Source organism: Pongo pygmaeus, chromosome 2 (genome assembly GCF_028885625.2).
Source record: "Pongo pygmaeus isolate AG05252 chromosome 2, NHGRI_mPonPyg2-v2.0_pri, whole genome shotgun sequence".
NCBI lineage: Eukaryota > Metazoa > Chordata > Mammalia > Primates > Hominidae > Pongo > Pongo pygmaeus.
The window spans coordinates 108,170,905-108,198,233 of record NC_085930.1 but is presented as its reverse complement, the minus strand read 5'-3'; the positions used below and the strand labels follow the sequence as shown (position 1 = coordinate 108,198,233).

At 41.9% G+C, this 27,329-nt stretch overlaps 1 protein-coding gene across 4 annotated transcripts in view; it reads left to right on the top strand.

Moving 5' to 3' along the window:
- LARS2 (leucyl-tRNA synthetase 2, mitochondrial) overlaps positions 1-27,329 on the top strand; it is a 161,182-nt gene that overhangs the window by 62,923 nt on the left and 70,930 nt on the right. For all 4 annotated transcript variants that reach the window (XM_054480414.2, XM_054480415.2, XM_063661971.1 and 1 more), the window contains 3 exons: positions 6,680-6,823; positions 22,641-22,748; positions 24,856-25,015. In XM_054480414.2, coding sequence (XP_054336389.1) covers positions 6,680-6,823; positions 22,641-22,748; positions 24,856-25,015 — 412 coding nt within the window. The remainder of the gene's footprint in view (positions 1-6,679; positions 6,824-22,640; positions 22,749-24,855; positions 25,016-27,329) is intronic.

Genomic DNA, 27,329 nt, shown 5'->3' with positions numbered 1-27,329 from the left:
TTATCAAGTCTAAGTTTTTTGGTTGGAATCTTTAGGTTTTTCTAAATATAAAATCATGTTGTCTGCAAACAAGAATAATTTGACTTCTTCCTTTCCATTTTAGTTGCCATTTATTTCTTTCTCTTGCCTAATTGCCCTGGTTAGGACTTCCACTACTATGTTGAATAAAAGTGGTGAAAGTGGTAATCCTTGTCTTGTTCCAGATCTTAGTGGAAAGGCTTTCAATTTTTTTTCCCATTCAGTGTGATATTAGCTATAGGCTTGTCATATATGGCTTTTATCATGTTGAGGTGTGTTTCTACTATACCCGATTTGTTGAGGTTTTTTTTTTTTTATCATGAAGGATGTTGAATTTTATTGAATGCTTTTTTAGCATCTATGGAAATTATGTGTTTTGGTCCTTGATTTTGTCATATGACATGACATTTACTGATTTCTGTATGTTGAACCATCCTTGCATTCCTGGGATGAATCCCTGTTGATCATGGTGAATGATCTTTTTAATGTGTTGTTGAATTCTGTTTACTACTATTTTGTTGAGGATTTTTGCATTTGTGTTTATTAGGGATATTGGCCTATAGTTTTCTTTTTTGTTATGTCTTTGTCTGGTTTAGATATCAGGGTAATGCTGGCTTTATAGAATGAGTTTGGAAGAATTCCCTCTTTCTAGAAGAGTTTGAGAAGAATGGGTATTAGTTTTCTTTAAATGGTAGAATTCAGCAGTGAATCCATCAGGTCCTGGTTTTTTCTTTGATGGAAGACTTTATATTACTGCTTTGAACTCATGACTTGTTCTATTCAGGTTTTCAATTACTTCATGGTTCGATCTTGGTAAGTTGTGTGTGTGTCCAGGAATTCATCCATTTCTTCTAGGTTTTCCCATTTGTTGATGTATAGTTGTTCATAATAGTCTCTAATGATCCTTTGTATTTCTGTGGTAAAAGTTTTAATGTTTCTTTTTCTGTCTGTGATTTTATTTATTTGGCTCTTTTTTTCTGAGTCTAGGTAAAAGTTTGTTGATTTTGTGTGAATTTTCAAAAACCAAGTTTTTAATTTTATTGGCCTTTTTCTTTTTTTTTTTTAGTCTCAATTTCATTTATTTCTACTCTGATCTTTATTATTTCGTTCTTTCTACTAATTTTGGGTTTGGTTTGTTCTTGCTTTTCTAGTTCCTTGTGCATTTTTTATCTGGAGTTGCTTATCTGGAGTCTTGTTGATCTCTCTTCAAAGTTCTTTTTCCTGTATGGTACTTGTTGATTATCAGTCTTGTGCTGGTATTTAGCCTTGGATGGTGGATATAGTTATTAATGGTTTATTATGCTTGGACATTCTAGGGAATGAGGGTGAGTCCCCTAATTTATGAGTCTGTCTTTAGCTGTCTACATGAATTTAGTAGCAGCTGGTGATGGTGCTAATTTACACACTTGGTAAAGCTAAGTTTGCAGCATGGCCTTGGCTTCAGGAAGCATACTGGAAGAATTGCTACACCCTGGCACCTCTTCCACTGTACCTCCTTGTGGCTTTGGAATGTGGTGACAGTAACAAACGGTAGCCTTGTGGGCTACCCCTGGACTCAGTCCAAATTCAGGCCCTTTCTTGATGGAATGGAGCAAGATTGATCTTGAGAGCTAGATACTTTATAAGACCTATGTGATGTTCCTTAGTTAAGCATGCTTTGTCAAGAAAGAAGCTAATAGACCTTGAAAAAAATCAATACCTTAAAATATATATTTTACTAGCCTTCTGGAACCTGAAGCTGACAGTATATTCAGAAAAGGTCTTTGATAGTTAAAAAAAAAAAAAAAGAAAGAAAGAAAGAAAAGAAAAGCAGAGCTTGAGGAGAGAGAGGCGGGGAAAACAATGGAGAGTAGCCAAGGGCTGGAGGAGTGATACGCTGGCCAAGAGACAAAAGCATGCTGATGGTGGGTGTGATCTAGAAGGGACAGGCACCCTGTGTGAAGGGCGAGGCAGGGAGGCAAGGCAAGGAGGATCTGAGGGAAGAGGAGGAATGGTAACGATGAGATGAGAGGCGTGAGGGTTTGGAACAGTAGGGCTGGCTGGGGCATCAAGCACCGCAGCTGCTGTGTCACAGATAGGAAAGCTGATAAACACAAAATTAGGAGAATACTGCCCACATGATCCCCAAGGGAGCCCGAAGTCACCTGTACCTCCAAGAGCCTAATGGCAAAGAAGAGTAGAGCAGAGACAAAAATCCCTGCTCCCACTGATCACTGTGCAGATTTGACCCTTTATGAACATGGCTCCTTTGTGTTTGTAATTGTGTTATGAGGTGCATTTTTTAAATGCTTCCTAAATGCTTCCCACAAATCACTCAAGCAAAAAATATTAGTCCTAATGTTTAACCCTTTAATAAGTGGGGAAATTACCTTCTTTGGAATGTCCAATTCTGTGATATTCCCAGATAACTATTGTGAGGGAAGCAGTGGGTAAAATCAACCCAGAGCTCAGTGTGTTTGCAGGTGTTTTAATGATTTCAGTGTTAAGGTTCATTTCAATACAGGCTTGACTTTATTTTACAAATAAGGCTAGTTAACTACAAAGGAACATGGAATTGGCTTCAGTAGGTGATAGACAGCATAAATGCCAACCAGGGAAATGAATAGAGTCAGTGAAGTTGCCCAGAAATTATATCCTATTCATAAGACTGTGCTTGCTTAAAAATCAGCATGTTCATCCAAGTAAATGTTCAAAATGTGGAAATCCAGGATTGCTGGATGAGGGAAGCTATTGATAGAGATAGTTGTCCAAGAGAGGAGATCTGAGCAAAGGGATTTAGGAAGCAACTCCAGGGCTTCAAGGGGTTACAGGTGCTGTGCTCGCTGAGCCCTGGATTTTGACGACTCCTAATTTAACCACTTTTGGAAAGTCTGAGCCTGAATCTGCAACTCTGTGGCTGAGGTGGATTGGAGTTCTGGAAAGAAATCATGTGGATTCTCACAGATGATGCATCTTTTGAGACACTAGTTCTTTTGGTGTTTTTCCCCCTCCCCCCAAGTCTTTCATTAGGGGGATAAATTGTCTTTGTGTTTTGCTTTTTTTTTTGTCTTTCATTCAATGCCTGGGTTTTATTATGATGTGCAAACCTCTTGGGAGCACACCTTCCTCATTGTATTTTGTAACCTAGAGCCTGAGAGATGCCAGGCCATGTGGGAAATGTTGATAAGAAAATACAGTCCTATTTGTTCTTGCAATCTGCAGTACCGAGTGTTCACTTCTTCCAAATCCTCTGAGGTTTGCCGGGGACAAGAGACAGAGGTGGAGGGATATACGGTGCTCTTTTTCTACCTTTCTTTTATATTTCATACAGTTTTAGTTGTGCATGGGTTGTCTGGAGTGGGGAGATGCCTCTTGAATGAACTGTCTACATTACTAAGCAGTACTTGGTCCTTTCTTTCTACCTCTTATTTTAAGTGGAACCCTTCCAGAACCTGCGTACACTGTGGGTAGAAATGTAAATTGCTGTAGCCATTATGGAAAACAGTATGGAGGTTCCTCAGAAAATGAAGACTGGAACTACCATATGATCCAGCAATCCCACTTCTGGGAGTATATCCAAAGGAATTGAAATCAGTGTGTCGGAGGGATATCTGTACACCCATGTTAACTGCAGTACTATTCACAGTAGCCAAGATATGGAATCAACCTAAGTGTCCATCAACAGACGAATGAATAAAGAAAATGTGGAGTATATACACAGTGGAATAGTATTCAGCTTCATAAAACAGTAAAATTCTGTCATTTGGGAATGACAGGGATGAATCTAGAAGACATTGTGCTAAGTGAAATAATCCAGGCACAGAAAGGCAAATATCATGTGATCTCACTTATATGTGGAATCCTAAAAAACATTGAATTCATAGAAGTAGAGAGTAGAATGATGGTTACCAGAGGCTGGAGGGGTAGGGTGGAGCAAGGGAATGGGAAGTTACTGTCAGGAGTACAAAGTTTCAGCTAGACTGCAGGAATACATTTTGAGATCTACTGCACAGGAGGGTGACTCTAGTCAGTCATAATGTTTTGTATATTTCAAGATAACTGAAAGAGTAAATTTATCACCACAAAAAATGTTAAGTAAGTGAGGTGATGGGTATTTTAATTGCTTAATTATTCTACATTGTGTACATATATCAAAATATCACACTGTATTCCATAAATACAATTATGATTTGTCAATTAATAATTGTTTTAAAAGAAATAATTAAGACTGGGTGTGGTGACTCACGCCTGTAATCCCAGCACTTTGGGAGGCTGAAGCAGGCAAATCACCTGAGGTCAGGAGTTCAAGACCAGCTTGGCCAACACAGTGAAACCCTGTCTCTACTAAAAATACAAAAATTAGCTGGGCGTGGTGGTGGGCGCCTAGAGTCCCCACTACTTGGGAGGCTGAGGCAGGAGAATCGCTTGAACCCAGGAGGCGGAGGTTGCAGTGAGCTGAGATTGTGCCACTGCACCCCTGCCTGGGTGACAGAGTGAGACCCTGTCTCAAAAAAAAAAAAAAAAAAAAAGAAATAATTAAGTGGTACCCTTCTCTCCAACCCCCTAATACAGGCAGGGATAATAGATAAGAAAATGGACCTTTGGTTCATTAAAGTTTTTAGGTCTAAGTTACTTTTGTCCCATATTTTGTCTCCATGTGCTTATTAAGTCAAGGCTTTTGGGAACCCTATCTTAGAAGGGAAACAAATGCGTGTCTTTCCCACCCAACTCTAGACTTCACATACTTAAATTTTCCAATGGGGGTACTGCTTCTAGTTGTAAAATTGCAGCCCACAAATTACAACCCACAGATGGGTTAGCCTCCCCTCACCCCTACTTTTTGTGTAACTTTTAGACATGTCTCTGGATCAGTCAGGGTCCCAGCAGGAAAGAGAGAGCATACCCGAAAGGAGTCATTGAAGACAATTTGATGAAGGACTATTTGTGTGGAGTTCAGGGAAACTCAGAAGGGACGGCAATGCGTTTGACCCTGGGCAGCAGAAGGATGCCTTTGCTGCCTGTAGGCTGCAGGGGCAACGTTAGGGAGCAGTTAATACAACCTGGGAGAGCAGTAGCTTTAGGAGCAGGGGAGACCTGCCCAACAGAGGTGATGACCTTCACTAGAGGCACATGACCCCTGCCAGCCCATGGCCAGGAAGCAGCCAGTGTGTCTGTCATTGGTTGAACCCAACCGGAAGATAAGGGTCCAAGGGAATGCAGGTCACAGAGGTCAACTTCTTGGGCCACAGATCAGGGCAGGAAGAGGGTCTGGAGGGGCAAATGGGTAATAGCGAAAACAATCTCTTATTAGAATTGCTTATTAAAAATTTTATGGCTAGGCCTGGCGGCTCACACCTGTAATCCCAATACTTTGGGAGGCCGAGGTGGGTGGATCACCTGAGGTCAAGAGTTCGAGACCAGCCTGACCAATATAGTGAAATCTCATCTCTACTAAAAATACAAAATTAGCCGGGCCTGGTGGCACATGCCTATAATCCCAGCTACCCAGGAGGCTGAGACAGGAGAATCGCTTGAACCCAGGAGGCGGAGGTTGCAGTGAGCCAAAATCGCAACCATTGCAATCTAGCCTGGGCAATAGGAGCAAAACTCTGTCTCAAAGAAAAAAAAAATTACAAAAAATGTGTATGAAGTCAGGATATTTTAAGTCCCCAACACACCCCTCTGTACTCATTCCCTTCTTTGTACCAAGTGGTACCTGAATGTCATAAAGGTGTGAATGTAGATGGCAGAGGTATTTATTTTAAATGAAGATAGACACTAACTAGAACTCTATGGAGATAATGAATCTTCATAATAGTTAAGACTACATGTTTTACATGCTGTATCAGCTAAATGAATCCATGGAGACAGAGCTCAGAAGAGCTACCATTGTGGGGGCAGTATTGATTGGTAGAAGGCACAACGGAGTTTTCTAGGGTGCTGGAAATGTGTTTATCTTGAAATGAGTGATGGTTACATGAGTATATAACTGTAAAAATGTATCGAGTTGTACACTGAAGATTTATTTCCCTGAAATAATCCTATTCTGTCAAATTGTAAATAGGTACCATTTTTTCTTCTTTTATTCTGCTTGCTAAAATTTTCCATCCTATAAGTTCATCCTTTCATATAAGATACCAAAGTTGAGTAAGACACATCCTTAAAGGCTTCCTTCCCAAGCCTATTCTAATAAGATGGAAGCACAGAGGAAATTAATGTGTTCTTTGTACAACTTGCAAGTGATTTCTTTACCAAGCAGTACTCCATGGAGCAGAGCCATTGCATTTGCAGGCCCTCTCCCATGTAAGAAACCTCAGGATGGTCTCATAAAATGAGTACTCACCTAGGTCGGGCGCAGTGGCTCACGCCTGTAATCCCAGCACTTTGGGAGGCCAAGACGGGTGGATCACGAGGTCAGGCGTTTGAGACCAGCCTGGCAAACATAGTGAAACCCCATCTCTACTAAAAATACAAAAATTAGACACGTGTGGTGGTGGGCACCTGTAATCCCAGCTACTCGGGAGGCTGAGGCAGGAGAATCACAGGAACCTAGGAGGTGGAGGTTGCAGTGAGCCGAGATCGCGCCACTGCACTCTAGCCCAGGCAACAGTGCGACACTCCATGTCAAAAAAAAAAAAGAGTACTCACCAGATTGTGCCATTTTGTTTCATGAATTGTACAGGCCCTGGTTAACTGGGACCCAGTGGATCAAACAGTGCTTGCCAATGAGCAGGTGGATGAACATGGCTGTTCATGGCGTTCTGGAGCAAAGGTGGAACAGAAGTACCTCAGACAATGGTTTATTAAGACAACCGCTTATGCAAAGGTGAGTGTCAGCCTGGAGGCTCCCCACTAATGCGTTACATGCTGGCAGGCAACACCAAAGGCTTCTGGGTATGAGAGAGCCTCACTGTTGGGGGGTGAGCTCTAGGAAGGGCTCAGAGCCATGGATGTACACACAGGAAGCATCTGAGCCTCATCACTCACTTAGCTGGTGATGGGCTGGTATCTTCAACTGTAAGTCAAGTATAGCACCTAGAGGTCATTGTAGGCCATTGTTTGCTGACATTTCAACTTACTGCCACAGAGGTCAAAAATCATCCATAATTATATCAGTGATAAAGCTTTAAAAAAGAGAGAGGGGGGCCTTTAAAAGAGAGAGAAAAGTGTCTTCAACTGTGTAGTTCTGATGAGACCTCCAGAAAGATAGAATGAAATCTCAGATAAGTAAGTGGACTTTTGGTTTATTAACTTTGGTGCATGTCTTTCCCACCCAACTCTAGACTTCACATGCTTAAATTTTTCAATGGAGGTCCAGAAGAGATTATCTAAAAGAATTGAAGAGATGGCTGGCCTCCATGAGAGAAGGCCAAGTGAAAATTAACTAAGCCAGGCACTAAAGCTTGATAAAATGGTTCCTGGGCCTTAGTTTTCTCATCAATACAATGAGCAGGTTGGACCAAGCAGTCTTTAAGGTGCCTTCTAGCTCTTTCCGTGTTCAGAGATTCAAGGCAAAACCAATCATTGAAAGCAGGGGCTTGCTTATTAAGTCACCAAGAGCCTGGACAAAAAATCGGTTCTGTAGGTACTGGAACCACTCTGTGCAATGTGCCCTTTGAGCTTACCAAGTTTCAAGGTGCTGGAGTTGAGGGGTCACTCCCTGAAACTCCAGAGAGAAATGATTAAAGCAAATTAGGGACATTCACATGGCAATTTGGTGACCTTTGTATTCTTATGCATGCATGAGACTGGACATAAGTAGGGTCTGAAAAGGTAAGGGCATCATGAAGGACTACTTATGGTATGTCATGTTGTTCTTCCCCTGTGGTAGTCACCATAAGAAGGATAGTTGTCCCCTTCCATGGTGGTCTGTGAGTTGCTTTGTGGGTATTGACTGAAATGGACTCTGGGTTAGATCCAATACTGTCGTTCTTATATACAAAGAAAGCACAAGGTTCTCAATAACCCGTGATCACTACAAAACTTTGTGAATTAGAATTGTAGGACACCAACTCACAATGCCAATGCCATACAGAAATATGACCTCTAGTTTCCTCACATAAAAGACATGTCTTAAATGAGGTTGTTTTTCCATTTTCATTTATTCTGAATGCAGCAGATAATAGCATATAGATTTGGAGAAGTGCTCATTAGAACTTGTTAACATGGTGCCTTGCTCCAATATTGGAGACTGAATGTGAAGAACAAAGCTGAGGATGTTGCATTCTCTATCACCCCAAGCAGTGGGAGCCCCTATCTGCTGACAGTTGGGGTCCACTACATTACCGGGAGGGATGCTTGGTTACCTCTTGGACCTGTCAGATGATTCTGTTATAGGCATTGTTGGAAAGGCCACCTAATTAGCTCTTTTGTTTTGACCTCTGCCTCTAGTTGAAAATGTAATAACCTAACTGAGAAGCGTTATTCTTTAAATTGTCAGCTGTGAATTTTCAACTGTTCAGTGGAAATGGTTAGTTACCATGGTGACTCACCTGGTTCTTGCTGAACTCCTGTGCAGATGTATTCAAAAAACTGTCTTTTGAGGTCAGCACTTGGTTTACTCTGAAAATCTGGAGAAGAGGGAGAGCAAGACTTCATGAAGCCTAACAGAGAACAATGCTATGGGGCTGAGAACAGAACAGAGACACAGACATGAGGGGGCTGCGCAGTACTGGAAAACATTGGCATTATGACTCAGCCAAGGGTATATAGTTGAGACCCCCAAAAAGGCCATGCATTAGAGTAGGGATGACACCCTAAGACTAACGACAAAATCAAAATAGACTCATTTTAATAAAAAATAAAATAAGCCTGAGTGGTTCAAAAGGAACTTCCAGAACAAAACTCAACATCTTTAAAGGGAGACAATGTAATCCAGACTCTCAAGGTTGTATCTGCAATGTCCAACATATAATTAAAAATGACTAGGCTTGTAAAGAAGCAGGAAATTATGGCCTAAAATCAAGGGGGGGAAAAAGGCATTCCAATAGAAATAGATCCTGAGATGACCCAGATTGTTGGAATTAGTAAATAAAGCCAAAGACATCTATTATATAAATGGTCTGGGACTTAAAGGAAAACATGGTCATAATGAATGAACAGATGGGGAATCTCAGGAGACAGTAGAAACTTTTTTTTTTTTTTAAATGAACCAGTTAGAAATCTAGAATATAAAAGTTTAATATCTGAAATGAAAAATCCACTCTTTGGGGCTACAGAGGGATAAGTAAGGGTTAGGTAGACATGAAACTTCAGGGAAGCTCCCCCCTCACACACCTATGTAGTGAACAGCATGTGTAGTGGCCTTAAAACAGAAAGGTATATGATGGGTTTGAAAAACTGAAAGGACACTGTAGCTTAAGCTAAAAGAGCCAAGCAGAAAGGCTCAAGATGGGGCTGGAGAGATGTTTAGGGGCTAGATCAGGCAAGGCCTTTAGGTCTTAAGGAATTTGCACTTTAACCATGGGGGACTATAGGAAACCACTAAAGGATTCTAAGGAAGGGAATGGCATGGTCAGATTTATGTTTTTATAAGATCACTGTGGAGGGAAGGGCAAGTGTGGATGCAGAGAGACCAGTTAGAAAGCTATTGCAATGGTCCAGGCATGCAAAATTTAGACGTGGGTGAGAATAATAGAGGGAAGTGAGTAGGTTAGAAAAATACTCAGGTGGCAGAATCCATAGAGCTTGGTAATTGGAAGAGAGTACGTAGGAGATGGTAACATCAAGGAAACCGTGGCTTGAATAGCACATGAATGGTTAAGCTGCTTACTGGGATAGGGAGTCCTGGAAGAGACATAGTCCTGACCCTTTTCAGTTTGAAATGGCCAGGAGATATTTGAGTAGAGAAATGAAATAATAGGGAAATTATTATTTGGATTATTTGGGAAATTAGGTCCAAAACTTCAAAGATTGAGTGAGATAGGACATCTGTTTTAAAACCTGGTATGATAAAAATCGTCTTGAGTTAGTGAAGAAGTCCTGCTATTTATAGATAAGGCTGAGATGTTGAATCAGTTAGTAATGCTTTCAGCTGCAAGCAACTGGAAACCTGAGAAACGGTGGCTTAAACAAATGGGAAATTACTGTATCCACATAACAGGCCGCCAAGACTGAACTGGGATAGGGTTCTCAGTTGTCATCTCAGTAGTTTTCTTGGCCCTTTCTTCCTGTCACCTTATGGCGAGATGGTTGCTGCAGCTCCAGACATCGCGTCTCCATTCAGAACAGGAAGAAAAGGGCTGGGCACAGTGGCTCATGCCTGTAATGTCAGCCTTTGGGAGGATGAAGTGGGAGGATCACTTGAGCCTAGAAGTTCAAGACCAGCTTAGGCAATATCAAGACCCCAATTTCTACCAAAAAAAAAAAAAGAAAAGAAAGAAGCAGAAGGGGCAGTGCCAAAAACTGTTCCTTTTATCTGGAAAACAAAAACTTTCTCAAAAATCCCCAGTAGAATTCCACTGATATCCTGTTAGCCCCAAGTGTGTTTTGGCCACCTCCAGCTTCAAGGGAGACTAGGAAAACAGACTTGGGCCTTTTAGCTTCTGTAGTTGAGCTGGAGGGGGGAAGAGGATGGGCAGTGGGTGCTGGGATAGGCAGTGAGCTGTGCCTGCACAGTTATCTTTAGAGCTTTGTATTTGCATCTCGTTTTGCAGCTCTGTGGGCTGCCTCTGTGATGTATAACTGTGGTCTTCTTGGGAGCATGGCTGTGAAGGAGCCCTCCTTTCATTCACTTAACTTCCTAATTTTAAAGACAGTGCCTGATGTGAAAATTACAGAGAACCCAGCAATATAAAGATGCTTTATTCAGGCTGTTCTGTGATATATTTGATTTTTCTCCTCTTACCCCCCACCCAGTCCTCCTAGGATTGTTTGCTTTGTGAAACATTAAAAGTGATTTCAGCCACTCATTCTGTGAAAAAGAAAACTTGCAGTAGGAGTATCTGAAGAACATGAATTAGTCTTGGCAGAGCTGTGTGGGCGGTGTCTTGTGGGCAGCACTGCTGAGGTGAGAGCAAGGGGAGGAGGATGGATTGGAGCCTTATATACAGCAAGCGAAAGGGATTCAGAGTCTGATGGAATGCCTCAGTTCCTGACAGCAGAGTGACAATTGGAAGGAGAGGCAAATAGAGCGAAGGCCTCCCATTTGAACTTCTCTATTAGAGTTGTGATTTTGATTTCTCCTGCTGACTCCGCTGGCCCCTCTTGGCTGCATTGCAGGCTCTCAGCCCCTGGGCATCATGCACGCGCCCCTCCTTGGTGTTAAATGGACATAACCATGCCTTCATGGTGCTTAGGCAACCCCCATACCAAATTGGTGGTTATGTTTTCCCGGTTTTCAGGAGTTACTTGGCAACTGCTGTAATACAAACAAAGTCTGCGTTTGCCTCTCATTTCCTACCTGATTATCTCAGATCAGGGCTCAGGCCTTTCTTTGTACCATCTTACTGAACCCTCACTTTAATCTTTTGAGGGTAGGTACTCCTCTTATCTTCATTTTACTGATGAGCAGACTGAGGCTCATACTAGTAATAAGTAATAGCATGGGGATTCAAATCTGAGTGGCTGAGCTGTTAACCCGCAGTCTCTCCTCCTTCTCTGTGGTCTGAATTCATTCATTTTTTTTTCCTGAGATGTTATTGAGTGCCTGGCCAGACCCTAGGCGGGGTGCTGAGAATACAGACAGAGCAGCTGAGTTCTCTGCTCTTAAGGAGCTTAGACTTTAATGCCACAGACAGTGGTGGACATGAGCTGTCACATCTCCTGCAAAAGAGTGCAGGGGAGATGAGGAGGAGGAGGAGCCCCAGATCTGCCCAGCGGTCCAAGGAGGTATCACTGAGGAAGTGGTGAAAGATGGGAAGCGCAGAATGTCTACAAGGGAGCATCTTGTTGCCCTCCAGATGTGCAGGAAACCTTATTCTTCATCAAGTATTTCTAAGTAGGATGAATTTCTGCTGGTGAGAAGCAGATGGGCAACAGTGAGGCATTATGAAATCAGTGGGCACTGGAGGTAATAAGCGCCCATCTCCCTGCCCTCTTTGTTACTGTCCTCCTGATTTCACCTGTGAGCTTGTGGGTAAAGCAGAGGTACCTTTACCAGAACACATTGGTCTTGTTTTACCCTGTAGAGCATGCAAACATGGGGCTGGAGGAAAGAGGAGGTGAGGGAAGAGAAGGGAAGTTTGTGCCAGGAGTTCTTTGGAGGAGGTGGTGGAGGACGTTAGAGCGAAGAGACAGTCTCAGAGAAGCAGTGAGGCAGGGTCCAGCCTCCAAGAGTCATCTGAACTCTGGAATGAAGACCGTTAGGGGGACCTTTGTTCCACCTCTGAGGCACTGGGATGCTTATGAAAGCATTTGGCTGCCCTCTAGAAATTGGGCCTCTTGCCTGGCTTTCTGCTCCTAACTTCAGATCCTGTCTCAGCCCCAGAACAGAGGCTGGGTCACAGGTAGCACCAGGAAGTGCCTCTCCAGTCACATCGTCCCCTTAATCCCCTTCACCCCTGTCACCCCTGTCACCCTTGTGTTGCTCTAGAAGCTTTGCAAAGGAATTGTTAGAGAAATTTGGTAACTTGACCCTACTCTGCCCTCTGACCTCAAGAAAGCGCCTCCTCCTGTTTGTGCGTCAAAGCACTTCCTCCTCCTGTGTGTGCATACTGCGCCTTCTAAGGGGGTGGGGCGGTAGCACAAATTAGATGTTGGCAGAAGAGGCAAAATGACAGAACTGAGAGGAGCCAGTGAGAAATGTTTAGCAAACTGTCAGCTTCTCTGCAGGGCTCTGAGGACCAGGCCAGGGCTGGGATTTGGTGATGATGATGCTGCTTGGGTTTATCTACAATGAGGGCTTTTTCTTAAAAGCTCTGTGGCTTCGAAGCTCTTACTGCATTTATCCCCACCATGCCCCTCTGTGGTCAGACAGGGCTGAGGGTGGCCTTATCCCTCCTCACTTTAAAAATGATTAGATACCGTGGGGTAGGAGGCCAGATCCCATGCCGGCTCTGGACCCTTATTCTCAGACCAGTGCTGAGCCACACCCTCAGAGCCCTCAGCCTCCCTGCCAGGATTCTCCCCCATGCCGTGGCTGTCTCTTCTCTTGGCTACAGTAGATTCTGCTCCCAGTCCCAGGGATCTGGTTTCGACTCCCTGTCTCACAAAGCTAATTAATAGTTAAATTCTGCTCCTTCTTACATAATATCTCCTGCTTCTGTTTTCTGTTTTCCCTGCCTCTCTAGCATCTTTTCTCTCCTAAGCTATTCTAAATTGAACTCTCTTCTTTTCTATCCTCCATCCTATGCTCTCAGCCCTCCTCAGCATGATTGCTGGCCAGAGTGGCCAGTGCTGCAGGGACCAAGTAGAAGTTGTTACTGGGAGAGCCAGCCCCTCAGAAGTCCTTCTAGGGATGGGACTGGGCAGGGGTAGGAAGGGCACAGAGGCCACAGAAAAGTAGACAGCTTGAGGCTGGCTTTTCCCTGTCACTTCCCAGGCAAGCAAAAAGCTGCCTGAATAGAGGGAGTAAAATCTTTAATAACAGCTCAGGGCCAAGGCGAGATGCTGGGAGGAGGCACTTGGCTGGCTGTCAGCAGGCCTGAGAGGGAACTTCCTCCAGGAAAGGTCCGCCAGGGGTTGGTACAGGGCTGGGCCCTCGCTCTGGGATTCAGAAACCAGTGGTGTTTCTAAATGGTACAGAGACAGTACAGGCCATCGGGTTTCCCTCCCTGAATGCAGGGCCTTCCTGCTGACCTCCCAGATGTCCCCCACCAGTGCCTAGTCACATCTGTATATAGTCTCTATTAGGTCAATTCTCTACCATCATCTTATTTCCCTTAGCCCTGACTTCTTGCCCACACTCCAGTGTCCCTCCCTGTCAGGGAAATAAAGACAGCTATGCTTGGCACACGTACTCCAGAGTGTATGAGAATAAAAGAAAACTTCTGCAGTCTCTGGGTCAGCAACCTGCTCTGCAAAGGGAAAGGTTTTCATGTTTTGTTTCTAAGATGGAATGACTGCAAAGGAAAAATGGAAGAAATAATTTAATAGTATACTTCTTATGGTATATGGACAATGAAATACATTGTAAATTTGATCAGGAACCATAAAGATAGAAAAGCATTGTGTGTTCCTTTTGAACCCTGAGTGGCCTTTTTGAGCTCCTGTTTCTTGGGTGTACAGGTCTTCTTGAGGTGTCAGCCTGGACTCCATGGGAAGAGATGTATTTAGCCTCTTGTTGAGGGGTCTCAGGGATCGCTGCACAGGCCTGGTGAGTGTCACCAACGAACCTCTTTAGCTTGGAGAGTTATTTGAACTTCAAGGCTAGAAGAAACTTGAGAGATCATTTAGCTCGGGTCTCTTTTTAATCCCTGCCCTGATCTGAAAAACATAAAAGCAAATAAACAGAAAACCCCTCCTGCCTGCATTTACTGCTGCTTGAAATTGCAAAATCAATATGATGTCTAGAAACAAATTAAAATAAATGAATAAGGTGTTGCTTTATTTTGAGCAGCCCACATCATGTCCTCCTCACTCCTTCCCGGGGGCTGATTGCCATCCTGAGGTGTGTGTCCCATCCTTGAAAATTGCTGAGCCAGCCCACATCTTATTTTATAATTGAGGTGCCAAGAGCAGGGAAGGGCCAGAACCCAACTTGGGTCTCCTCAGTCCCAGTCCGGCATTCTTTTTTATTATTATTTGAGACCGAATCTCACTGTGTCTCCCAGGCTGGAGTGCAGTGGTACAATCTCGGCTCACTGCAACCTCCACCTCCCAGATTCAAGTGATTCTCCTGCTTCAGCCTCCTGAGTAGCTGGGATTACAGGCGCCTGCCACCATGCCCGGCTAATTTTTGTATTTTTAGTAGAGATGGGGTTTCACCTGCATTCTTTACCACTGCTCTTGGGGACAGTTCCCAAGCAACCGTGTATTTCTGAGAATCATGTGCAGACAATAGCCAGTCAGCGTGTGTTGCAGGAAGGCAGCGCATTAGCGATAGGAAATGCAGTAAGTACAGAATGGGCACAAATGGCCAGGTAATGGAAAGTGTGGTGATTAGAGGTTTTCTGTTTTGTTCTTGATGGAATTGACCCATTGTCCTCTCTGTCTTGCTTTTGTCATTATTTACTCCAATGCTCTGTCCTTACCCTGGGTTCTTCTGAGCCCAGCTGCAGAGAGACCAGTAAAGACCGATCCAGTGGCTGCTGCTACGAAGGAAGCAAATAGTCATTAACAGATACATACATGTCAATACTGTGTTTTTCAAAATAACCATTCTCTTATGCAGAGAGACACTTTTCCACAGCACCTTTCCACCTCTCTGTGTATTTGCTTACTGCTACCAGATGGCTAGCTCTAAGTGTCAGATTTGCTCAAAATAGAGACAGTAGAGCTGTAATAAGGTTGAAAACTCAGGTAAAATACATTCTGTAGTTTTAAAAGAGTATATTAACAACATGCTTTTAACTATGTAAAAGCATATATACAAACACACATACTAGATTTTATCAATCCTGACATGATTAGTTTTAAATTGAATGCTCCATTAAGAAAGAAAAATGCTCTCAATATATTGTAAGATACCACTGATTGTAAGACATGTCCCAATGTCAGAGTTTTTGGGAAAATGTATGTCTTAGAATGAATAGAAGATGCGATATAAGTAGGATGGAAAGATATAAAACAAAATATTAGTAGTCATCTCCCTGGGTATTTTGACCAATTGTGGGTAATTGTTAATTTTCTTCTTCTCTTCCAAATTTTCCATAAAAAGATTATTGCTGGGCAAGGTGGCTCATGCCTGTAATCTCAACAAGGTGGCCAAGGTGGGTAGATCGCTTGAGCCCAGGAGTTCAAGACCAGCCTGGGCAACTGGCAAACCTCATCGCTACAAGAAATACAAAAATTAACTGCATGTGGTGGTGTTCACCTATAGTATGTACCTATAGTCCCAGCTACTCAGGAGGCTGAGGTGGGAGGATCACTTGAGCCCCAGGAGGTCGAGGCTGCAGTGAGCTGAGATCACTCCACTGCACTTCAGCCTGGGCGACAGAGTGAGACCCTGTCTCAAAAAAAAAAAAAAAAAAGAAAAAAAAAAGATTATTATCATTTTGATAATCATAAAATAAAACAGCATGATATCCAGGTTATATCATCATTTATTTACACATCTTCTTTAGACCTGAGTGTCTTAGAAAGGGATGGTCTTATGTTCTTGCAAATATTCAATCTATAGGGAGGCTTCCAACTTGAAGGTAAGTGAGTAGAATGTCCCCTGGGATGGCTGTTGCCATTTTGTTTTTCATGATTAGACCAATAAAAGCTTTCAGCCTTGCCCTCAAGACTCCCCTTTTTTCCTGGAATAAGACCACTTTTCAGGCAAGGATAGTCTAATGCCACAGATTAGGCTGAGGACAATTTTCAAGTTGTAGCTATTTGACTACTCCCTCCCTCTCCTGTGGGAGCCTCTTTCTTATCTTGTAGACCCAGGGGCAGGGAGGTGACATAGGTGGCTCTGAGAATCAGAAGCAATCTCATCAGACAGGTGGCTCTGTCATTAGGAGAGTTTGGCCTTCATCGTCTGCATTCTTAGCAGTGTGGTGGTGACATTTGAGAACCTGTAGTCACCTTCTCTCCAAAGTTAGTGGAATTAGAATTGTTCTGCTGCTGAAAAGATGGGTCAGAGGGGGAAAGAAAAGATGGATAAATGTAACCTGAGTGGATATATGGATAAGAAGAGATTAGTCAAATTGGCTGCTGCCATACTTCCTGATTCCCTTTACTGCATCCTTTTCCACAGAGCACGTACATGGAGCTGTGTAATGAAATCCCCAGGGCATTCCCTGATGGGCATACCTAGAAAGCACATCCTTCTTTTCTAGCACCAGTGACACCATTTACATGTATAGGAGTCCTTTTATTGGAAGCTATTCTATAAAGCACTTGGTTTGTCCCTCTCTTTCCCATAGCTCTGGGCTGTGCACTTGTATGTGTGGCTGCCTGGTGCCTCTTTTCCTCTTGCCCTGAAATCCCATGAAACCACACCTTGTTGGCAAGTCATATATCATTAGCAGGATGCATTGCTCAGAACGGATTATTTCCCTGCTGGGTTAACAGCACCTGCTTGGAATTGAGATTCTTGGATAGCACAATGGTATTTGCAAATAAATGTTTTGCATTGTGATGCTACAACAAATGGATTTTGCTTGGAATACATATCACATTTCAATGAGAGGTTGACACAGGGCTATCATAGGGAGGCTTTATTATATTTATGTATTTGTCATGTCTTCTCTAAAGTCAAACAAGGTAGACATCATGCCAAATGGGTTTTCTTGTCTTTTGTTTTTTTGAGACAGAGTCTCACTCTGTCACCCAGGCTGGAGTACAATTGCGCTATCTCGGCTCACTTTAACCTCCGCCTCCTGGGTTCAAGCGATTCTCCAGCCTCAGCCTCCCAAGCAGCTGAGATTGCAGGCACCCGCCACCATGCCCAGCTAATTTTTGTATTTTTGTTAGAGACTGGGTTTCACCATGTTGGTCAGGTTGGTCTCAAGCTCCTGACCTGGTGATCCGCCCGCCTCGACCTCCCAAAGTGCTGAGATTACAGGGGTGAGTCACTGTGCCGGGCCGGGTTTTTTTAATGTATAAATCTTCATGCCAGAGTCAAAGCAGGACAGGGGACTAGAGTGCGAGAGAAAGGTCATTCCTCCAGCATATTCTAGAGGGAATATCTATATTTTTAAACATCTTGCTGCCTTCATAATTGGTTTTCCATTTTTAGAACTTAAATATATATTGTGCCTTCCCCCCCCCCCCCAAAATAAAGAAATTTTGGCAACAAGAATAAGTTTTAGAAAAATATATATAAATCATAATTCAAAAATAATTGCAAATCAAATCACACCGATTTATAAGTATGCTAAGTGTCAAGCTTTTAAAAAGTGTACATTTTAATTAGATGTTGTTGTTCAGTCTTGTGTCTTCCATTCTCTCAAATCTGTGTCCAGCTCTTAAGATTTTTGATTATCCACCCTTCCCTTAGTAGCTAATACATCCACTTGTTTTAAAGGGTCTGTACTTCTCAGTTTGCTTGCACTTTTCTTTACCTGGGTCTTCTAAAATGTATCATGTTTTCAACCCACTTTTTCTAGAATTCTCATTTGTGGTCATGTCGTACCTTGTTCTTAATGCTTCAGCTCAACTTTCTCTCTTAGGAAGTATGGATTTATTCTTAGTATTACTTCTGCTTCTTTGAAGAGAAAGTCATATTAGCCGTGTTATATTTAATCCTCTTTTTATCCCCAGCTTTTTAGTTTTAATCTTTCTCTCTCTTATTCCTGATTATATTTTGTATTACTAAAACCTTTTTGATTGGATGTTACTTCAGCCCATCTTTTATTGGTGCATGTTCTTAAACACTGGCTCACCTTGACTCATGAATGCCTAGTTCTGTTTCAATTTCTTCAAACATCTTCGTTCAGATGGTGTACCCTAGAGTGACAGTGGCAGTCTTTTCAGACACATCCTAGCACAAATGGATTTAAGGCCCCTTTGCAAACCACATTACTTCTATATAGGCCAAATAGCAACCACAGGGAAACTTTATGATCAGACGATCTGGATAATTCATTATCTTGGATCTGCTGCTGACGGAGTTTAGGGAAATCACATGACCTCTCAACCCCATTTTTAAAATTTATTAAATGAGAGGCATTGAATAAGTTAATTATTTCCAAAGTGTTTCAAAGCCTTGGGAGTCGATAGGGAAGTACTGAGGAGTTAGAGGAGAGAAAGGGCATTTCTTTCAACTCTTACATATTGGGTTCCCTCAGATTTGATTTGAAAAAGGTTTCATAGCACTTTTAAAAAGAATCTGAAAACCTGATATTTTCCCAGGTTTTTGGATTCTGTGAGCCAGTGGGATTTTAAGATTGGCCGGTATATGGAAGAGGTACACATACCAGTCCTGTCTGCCAGATGTAAAGGCATGAAATGAGGCGAATACCATCTATCACTGTAATTACAACACTAAAAAAAAAAAAAAAGGAAGGATATAAACTAAACAAAAACCCCCAACAAACAAAAACAGCTCTTTAAACAGCTGTAGCACCATTACTACTCACATCTTATGCTGGTGGAGTCCTGGTCTGGGCCAGCCCAGGGTTGAAGGAGAGGTTATCAGCAGCTATTGGAAAAGGTACTTTCTGAAGCCCTGTTCATCAGAAAACAGTCATGAATCATGTGTTTATTATACAGTGGGGACCGAAAAGAGCTTGCAGAGTTGTTCGAGATGTTGATTTCATTTAGTTAATTTTAAAAATTTCTTTTAGTTTTTAAAAATATTCATAGATTTGGTTAGGTTTTAAGCAGGCATTGTTACAGAATTAGCATATGAAAACTTCACATTTCATACTGTTTGAATCTGTCATCTTCATCAAGATCTGAATATTTTAAGCAAGGTACCTCCATAAGAAGTTTCCCAGCCTTGATGATTACATCTAGAAGAAAAAGCACAATGAGAGGGTGAATATACTAGTGGCTCAGTAATGCTGCTAAAGGAATGGATGTAAAGTTGCTATCAGAATTGGATTCAGTCAGGGAGATCAAGCCAATTTTCAGATCATGTAATGTGGATTTGATATGATGGAAAGACATCAGATCCCATTAGACCACATATAGATTTGCTTGGAAGTTAAATGGAGCCTCATTGGTCTTTGGAGAGGAAAAGCTATTGGTCATTTTCAAAGTTTATAATATACTTGCATGCTTGTTGACATTTAAGACCCCCTACATTGCTCTAAAAATTGAAAAGCATTCTAGGGTACTTAATTTTATCAGAAGATTAATTGTTTATTAACATATTAGTATATAATTAACATATTCAAGATCTTCTACTTTTGCTACAATGACATCGAGGCATTACTATATCAGCTAATATAGGTATATATGTATCAGGATGTTGAAACTTTTATAATCCATTGATTTTAGTTAGGCAACTTGGTTGCAAACAACATAAAGTTACTCTGGTTAACTTAAGCCAAGGAGGAATTGATTAGAAGAGAATCAGGTTACTCACAGTTGAATGAGAAAGCTGGGGATCCAAGCTCAGGCAGAAATTAGGGGAGAACAACGGCACAGCCACAGTGTTTTCCCAAAATGGTCTGGTTAAGCCGTTGCTGCCATTGGTACCAGCATCTCCAGCCTATCAATCTGGTGTGGCATTTAAGCCAGTTGATCCTGTGCCTCTGGGTCACCCCACAGTGTTCTGAAACTGTACTGAGCCTATGACTGGTTATACTCCTTAGTGTCAGTGGGGAAGGGAGTGGGATGTGGTGGCAAGTTTGTCCCCTTTCAAGCTGAATAATGAACCAAGAGACCTGAGTACAGTGGTCTCAGGCCTGGTTCCAATTAGCTAAGTGATATGGGGCAGATTGCTCTCTGCTGGGCCTGTCTGTCCTCATCTATAAAGAGGGGATTTTGATGACAATGTCAGCCCCATGGCTCTATGACCAGAGTCTTCCTTCTAGGAATAAAATAAAAATATAAATAAGATAATAGAAGCAGATGGATCTCTAATACATGCCTTTTAGTTAGAGTATGATAAGCTGAAACCGTCTGAAATACAGATAGGGGAAAGCTGAATTTAAGTACTGTTGTTATAAAGTAGTAGTTGCATAGCAGAGTATCAGACTGAATATAGACTTGGGAGTCAGCTACATCTTGCTTCAAGTGTTGCTTCCACAGCTCTATCCTATACTTGTGGAGTGACTTGGGGAAAAGTTCTGAGACTTGTTTCCTCATCTGGGACATGGAGTATTGCTACTTGACTTGTGCTGTTGATGTGAAGATTAAATGAGGCAACATACATAAAAGTGCCTGGTACTTAGGAAGTATTCTACAAAGGTTATTACTTCCCTTCCCAGATGTCTGGGGATCTGCTTCTGTAGTACTGCTCTCTAATTCTCTCCCTTGAGTACAAGGAATTAAATGGTAATTTAATGAGCATTTGCCCAAGATAAGGCACAGTTCTAGGCTTTGGGCCAGGCCCTGTGTGGAATATAAAGAAAAATCAGTTTGCAGTTGAACCATAGAGATCACAGGCTAACATTTCCCTGTGCCATACTTTCCAAATTCAGATCAGGAGCACTGTGGGATTAAGAGTTGCAGCCTACACAATACCAAACTTAGCAGTTATGTTTTTGTCATTGTTGTTGCTTTACATTTTTATTGTAAAATGAAATATGCGTGATCATACAAAACAAGTATATAGTTAGTCTGTTGAATTATTTTAAAGCAATAGTTTGCATAGATGACAAATATGAAAGATGCTTTGGGGGTGTGTGTGTGTGTGTGTGTGTGTGTGTGTGTGTGTGTGTGTGTGTTTGTTTTTTTTGTTTTGTTTTGTTTTGTTTTTTTTTTTGAGACAGAGTCTTGCTCTGTCACCCAGGCTGCAGTACAGTGGTGTAATCTTGGCTGACTGCAACCTCTGCTCCAGGGTTCAAGCAATTCTCCTGCCTCAGCCTCCCAAGTACCCAGGACTACAGGCAAGCACCACCACGCCTTGCTAATTTTTGTATTTTTAGTAGAGACGGGGTTTCAACATGTTGGCCAGGCTGGTCTCAAACACCTGACCTCAGGTGATCCACCCACCTCAGCCTCCCAAAGTGCTGATATTACAGGTGTGAGCCACTGCACCTGGCCTGTTGTTTTTTTTTATCATACATTAACATAAGAATCTTTGTGCTGTAGCAGAAAGAACACTGTTAGTAAATCTAGGTTCTAGTCCTGGCTCATCAATTCCTATTACCTTGCATGGGCCACATAACCTGTTATAACATAAGTTTATTCATCTGAAAATGAGCTACCATACCAGAGTGTGAGAAGAGATATATGAAAAGCACTTTATGAATTATAAAACACCAAACAAAGCATCGTTATATTGCCTCTATTAACCATCATATAAAGGAATTTAAAATTGGGATCTTCACATTACAAATATGATTGACTTTTAAATCCATCTGTTGAAGGAACACATCTCATTATCAAATAAGGGCTGGTATGTGCTTGAGGCCATAGAGAATAATTTATATAAAGACCTCCATTTTAAAGGAATTTAGGATTAAAAGTAGACAAGTTGGAAATCAGTGTGTGTTTCTAATGGCAAATGTTTATACAAATTAATGTCATGTTTCCCTTATATATTTATAAAATTAATACTTTTTAAATGCAAAGGTAAAATTTATAATGTCCTATGTATGATATTGTTTAGTTGTGGAACACTCATGAATGACTTAGAGTTTCAAAATTCATAAACTTGAACTTAATTTTTTTAGTTCCTAGACTATGGGAGAGAACGTACTAAACACACTTGCCAAAGATGTGAATTATGACCTTTGTTAATTTTCTTCTTTCCGTGAAACCTTGACTCACTCGGGACAGCGAAATTGGTCAAACCCATCTCACTGAACTGAGTCATAATGAATGCATCTGTTTCTAACCTTTCCTGGCTCCCTCTGACTTAGTGAACAAGGAGAGAGCTAAATCCTGAATCTTCTTTAGTGTCCCTGCTTTTCCTACCTGAACAAGCCGCAAATCATTTGCTTTTTCTTAAATAAGCCTTGTGCCTCTACTTCTTTGTTCTCCTTTCATTTGCACAGGCCATGCAGGACGCGTTGGCAGACCTTCCAGAATGGTATGGAATAAAAGGCATGCAAGCCCACTGGATCGGGGACTGTGTGGGCTGCCACCTGGACTTCACATTAAAGGTGATTAAGTAATAGCAGCTCCAGCAATTCATGATCACAAATCTCCTCTACATTTGGGACTTATTGAGTAAATCAGCAACTTGGGACTCCACAGCACCACAGTCCAAACATGCACAATTTAAAATTTTCTAGTAGCCACATTTTTTAAAAGTGCAAAGAACAGGTGAAATGAATTTCAATAACATTTTATTTAACCCATTACAACCAAAATGATTCCATTTCAAGATGAGCTCAATAAAAAATGATTTATTTAAGAAAGAGTTTACATTTTAGTACAGTCTTTGAAATCTGTGTTCTACATTTATAGTATATACTAGCCATATTTCAAGTGCTATGATTCATAGCCACATATTGCTACTGGCTACCATATTGGACAGCACAGACACAGAGGGTCTTCAGGGGTCCATGAACTCCCTGAAATTTCATGTGCAAAATGTTTGGGCATTTTCCTGAGCAATGGGTCCATTACTTTCATTGTAGTCTCAAAGGGGTTCATGTCACAAAGCAGATTAAAAGCCAGGGAAGCAGAAGCTAACTGTGACATCATTTCAAAACTAGATACAGCTTAGGGATTGTGTTTGAAACTGCTGCGGAAACACTGCTGAAAGGTCACAACATAAGGCCCACCTATTCTAGAAGGGGTCCCTAAAACTTCTCTGTCTCTACTGACTAGAGAGTTGTTCTATGGATTTTTTTTTACCTAGGTGTTCTTTTTTTATCCTTCTGATTTCTCCTTCTGTCATCAAGACTTTTCTGCTCTGTTCATTTAGCGTCAAACCTGCCCTCACCTTCGTCCCCGTCAAAACCTTTAGGAGGAGGAAGCAGCAGCTGAGACAAAGTTAACCTTCCTTTCTAGACTCTTGCCTGCTGACAACCATACCTGGTGTCTGCAAGCACCTGCCGCTTGCCACTGAGCTCATAATTCCCTGTGCAGCCTCCTCACAAAAGTGATCCAACTTACTCCAACTGCAAACATGGAAAGCCTCCCATAAGGGAGTGTGTACTTTGGAAACATTTCTATAACAAATCCTGGACTGAGCTTTTCCTCTTACTGCTTTCCCAAAAAGGTGGCGAGAGTTCTGAAATTCAGTCCTGCTGTGACTTGTGTTTAAATCTGCAAGGCCATCTCTTTCAGGGCCTTTGCATTTGCCTGAGTCTGGTCCTCATGTCGAAGGCCTTTGCTTCTTAACTAGCGTTCAGTGTGGGTCTCTGGGCCTGCCAGCTACTGTGTGTGGAATATCTTCTACACTTTCTTCTTTGCCCAACATTTTACTGTGAACATATTTTTATCTCCATTCCTGGACCCACCTGAAAATGAGATGGGGCAACATAGTGTCTCAGGAAGGAAGCATCTCAGTCGTACAGGGTAGGCCAAATCTATGCCTCTTTGTCCCCAATTCTGGCTCCATAGGTGACACCTAATTGGCAGTTAGGCCACATGGTAGACTGTCTTTTAGTTCATCATTGGTACTCTGTCAATGTGTTTGAATAAATGAATGAAGGAAGTAGCACCTGTCCACTCTGTGTCCTCCATGTCTGTCACATTAATTGGCAATCAGTGGATGGCTAATGTGTGCCTCTTCCTTAAAAGGCATTTTAACCAGCTCTAGGGACTCATAGTCATGAACTCAGCTCAGGCCATCCTTTCTCTCTTCAAAACAGTAATAACCTTGGTGCCTGTTTTTCTTGTTAGAAAGGTAGATGCCTCTATTTTTTTTTACTCTACCCTTATATCCTTGAAGAAAATACAGCTTCTTTTCTCAGAACACAAACACTGTAACACTAATAGTTATTTTTGATTTGTAAACAAAGGAGCCAGAAAAACCAGGAAAGTATCTTTCTGAGCATTCTTGGACCACCTTCAACTTGGGAATGCCTGCATGCCTGGTGTGGGGCAAGTGGTAGGGGGTGTTTCTGAAAGAGGAACTGTGATCCTCTTCTCAGCTTCTGCCAGGCACCATCTCAATCCCCACATCCCTGGCCCAATGGTCAGAGCTATGGTCACTGTGGGGGAATGAGGAGGGAAGGGGAAGGGGATACAGTTAGGGAGCAACACAGCCCAAAGGGAGGACTGAGAAATGACATCACTGTTCTTTCCTACCACCAGGTTCATGGGCAAGCCACGGGAGAAAAGCTGACTGCCTATACGGCCACCCCTGAAGCCATTTATGGCACCTCCCACGTGGCCATCTCGCCCAGCCACAGACTCCTACACGGGCACAGCTCTCTGAAGGAAGCCTTGAGGATGGCCCTTGTCCCTGGCAAAGGTGAGTTGGCAAGTTATGGCTCAGGTGGTAGGATTGCTACCTTACATTTGGATGGCACCTCCCAGAGTTCAAGGTCCTTTCCTGTATATCATCTTGCATGGGTTGTTCTTTGCCTTAGCCTTATTTTTTATGTTTTTATTTTGAAACATGAGGATAAAAAAGAGCTCTGAAAATATTTTTATTACCCCTGGTATTCTCCATGAGTTACTAGTTTGTCTGTGTCTTGAGCTTCTGATTGAAAGCTCAGCTCTCTCCCTTTCAGTATAATCTAAAGTTCTTTTCTCCTAGTTATAAATTAGGAGAAGATATAGGAATCTATTCGATTAGGAATAGAATCTTCTTATAATTTATAATTTCACCATCAACTAAAACTACACTGTCAGAGACCAGAGGAAAGCCATAAGAATGAGAGCAAAGTTTTCCAACTCAATTTTATTGTTTTAAAGAATTCATGTGGTCATCTGAGCAGTGTCCTGCTCCATATGGATTTTTAACATACCTGCTTTATGAATGGATCAAGCTGACCTAGAATTGGCATATCAAGTTGTACTTGGTCTGTGAAGATTTGAAGATTCTGTGGTTGCAAGCAACAGATTCCATCTCTGACTAACCCAGAGGAAAGGGGGAACACATTGGAAGGCTGTGGGGAAGACCGTTGCTAGAGGAACAGCTGAAGAGCCAGTCCAAAAGAGGACTTGGAGAGTGCAGTCCCAAGAGTTTGGAGAGCAGGAACTCACAGACAGTCCCCTGAGTGCCACTGTCAGTAATTCGCCTCTAACCCCGCCTTCAGTGCCTGAAGCACTTGGTTCAAGACTCCTCTCGCAGGGAAAGGTGTTTGACTGCTGTAACTGGGGCCCCCAGCCGCTTTCTTGGCAAAGAGAGGCCAGGCACCTTCCTTGGTAGACCACAAAGATTGTCCCCAGGGAGGGAGGGGGAGCTCTCCAAAACAAACTTGAGGGCTCTTACCAGATAAGGGGATATGAAGCCTGGGTAGGCAAAAAGAAGTCCATTCTAAGTTAGAAATAAGTCTCTGAAGTAATTTAAATATTTCCACAAATATCTCATCCCTATTCTCTTTCATGAACTATAAACTTCAACCCAAAGTATACAATCTGAATTATTGGGGTCTGAAATAGCATTTGACTAAAAAAATGTTTTGGATGATGATATTAAGTTGCCATCTCTGAAATGACCAGAATGAAACATTTCCTAATATTAGGTTGGAGAGATAGACAATGTCATCCCAATTTCTCTCTGCTTAAGACTTTGTTTACTTAGACCATTAAAGCCGTATTCAAATCGATGAGCACTTTCTAAAGAGCCTGCTGCGTGCACTCTTGGTGGGGCATAGATGAGCCATTCCAGTCTTAACTGGATGCCCCAGAGAGGCAGAACAGAGGACAGCCAGATGCATATGCCACTCGCCCCACACAAGGCAGATGTCACCTCTCAGTTTCACCTCTTTGCAATATGCATTGAAATAGAGAAAAGAGTCTTTTGAGTTAAAATTTCTATGCGTGCTTATAAAGCCCAATATAGCTATCTCTCTCAGGTTTATTTTCTCTCCTTGCTCAAAAGAAAACCTGGGTATGTTTCAACTGTTTAGTTTAAAGGGAAATCTCATAGTTTTACTGTCATGAGCAATTTGATATTCCTTGAGGGCTATGGTGGTTGAATAATATCTAAAATTGAAAAACTAAAACATGTAAACATCTCTAGCCCTTATATTTTCTCTTATGGCTAATTTGGGGACACAAATGAAAATAAGGTACTATTAATAGGGGAGCTATAATTTGTTAATGAGCTAACAAATTATAGAGGATGGAGTTCCTGAGATGAAAGGCACTGTATAAATTCAAAACATTTTCATATGTAGGAAATGGAGAAATTTTTTTAGTACACGCAAACAGCACTGTTTTCATGAACACATGGATATCGACACACCTGACCTGGCCTAGTCATTTCATTTTGGCAAATTTAGTGCCAAGTGTAATGTTCCATTTGTAGGGCTCATTAGTTACTTTCTCCCCTCTTTTTAATAATCTCTGAAATTATTCCAAATGGAACATTACACTTGGCAGTAAAATTTTCCAATTCTAATTTTCAGAGTAGAAATACTCTTTTTCAGATGTCAATATATTCAAAATCTCTAGATTAATTTGCACGTCAAGTCCCTGGATTTTTGACATCGTAGTCACAGAAGGCCAGTACAGTGCATTGAGTGTAATACAATGTTCCCAAAAGGTGAATTCAGATTACCTAGGAATGTATGATTTATGCCTCTTCTGGCCTTTGGGATTACATTTTAAACCAG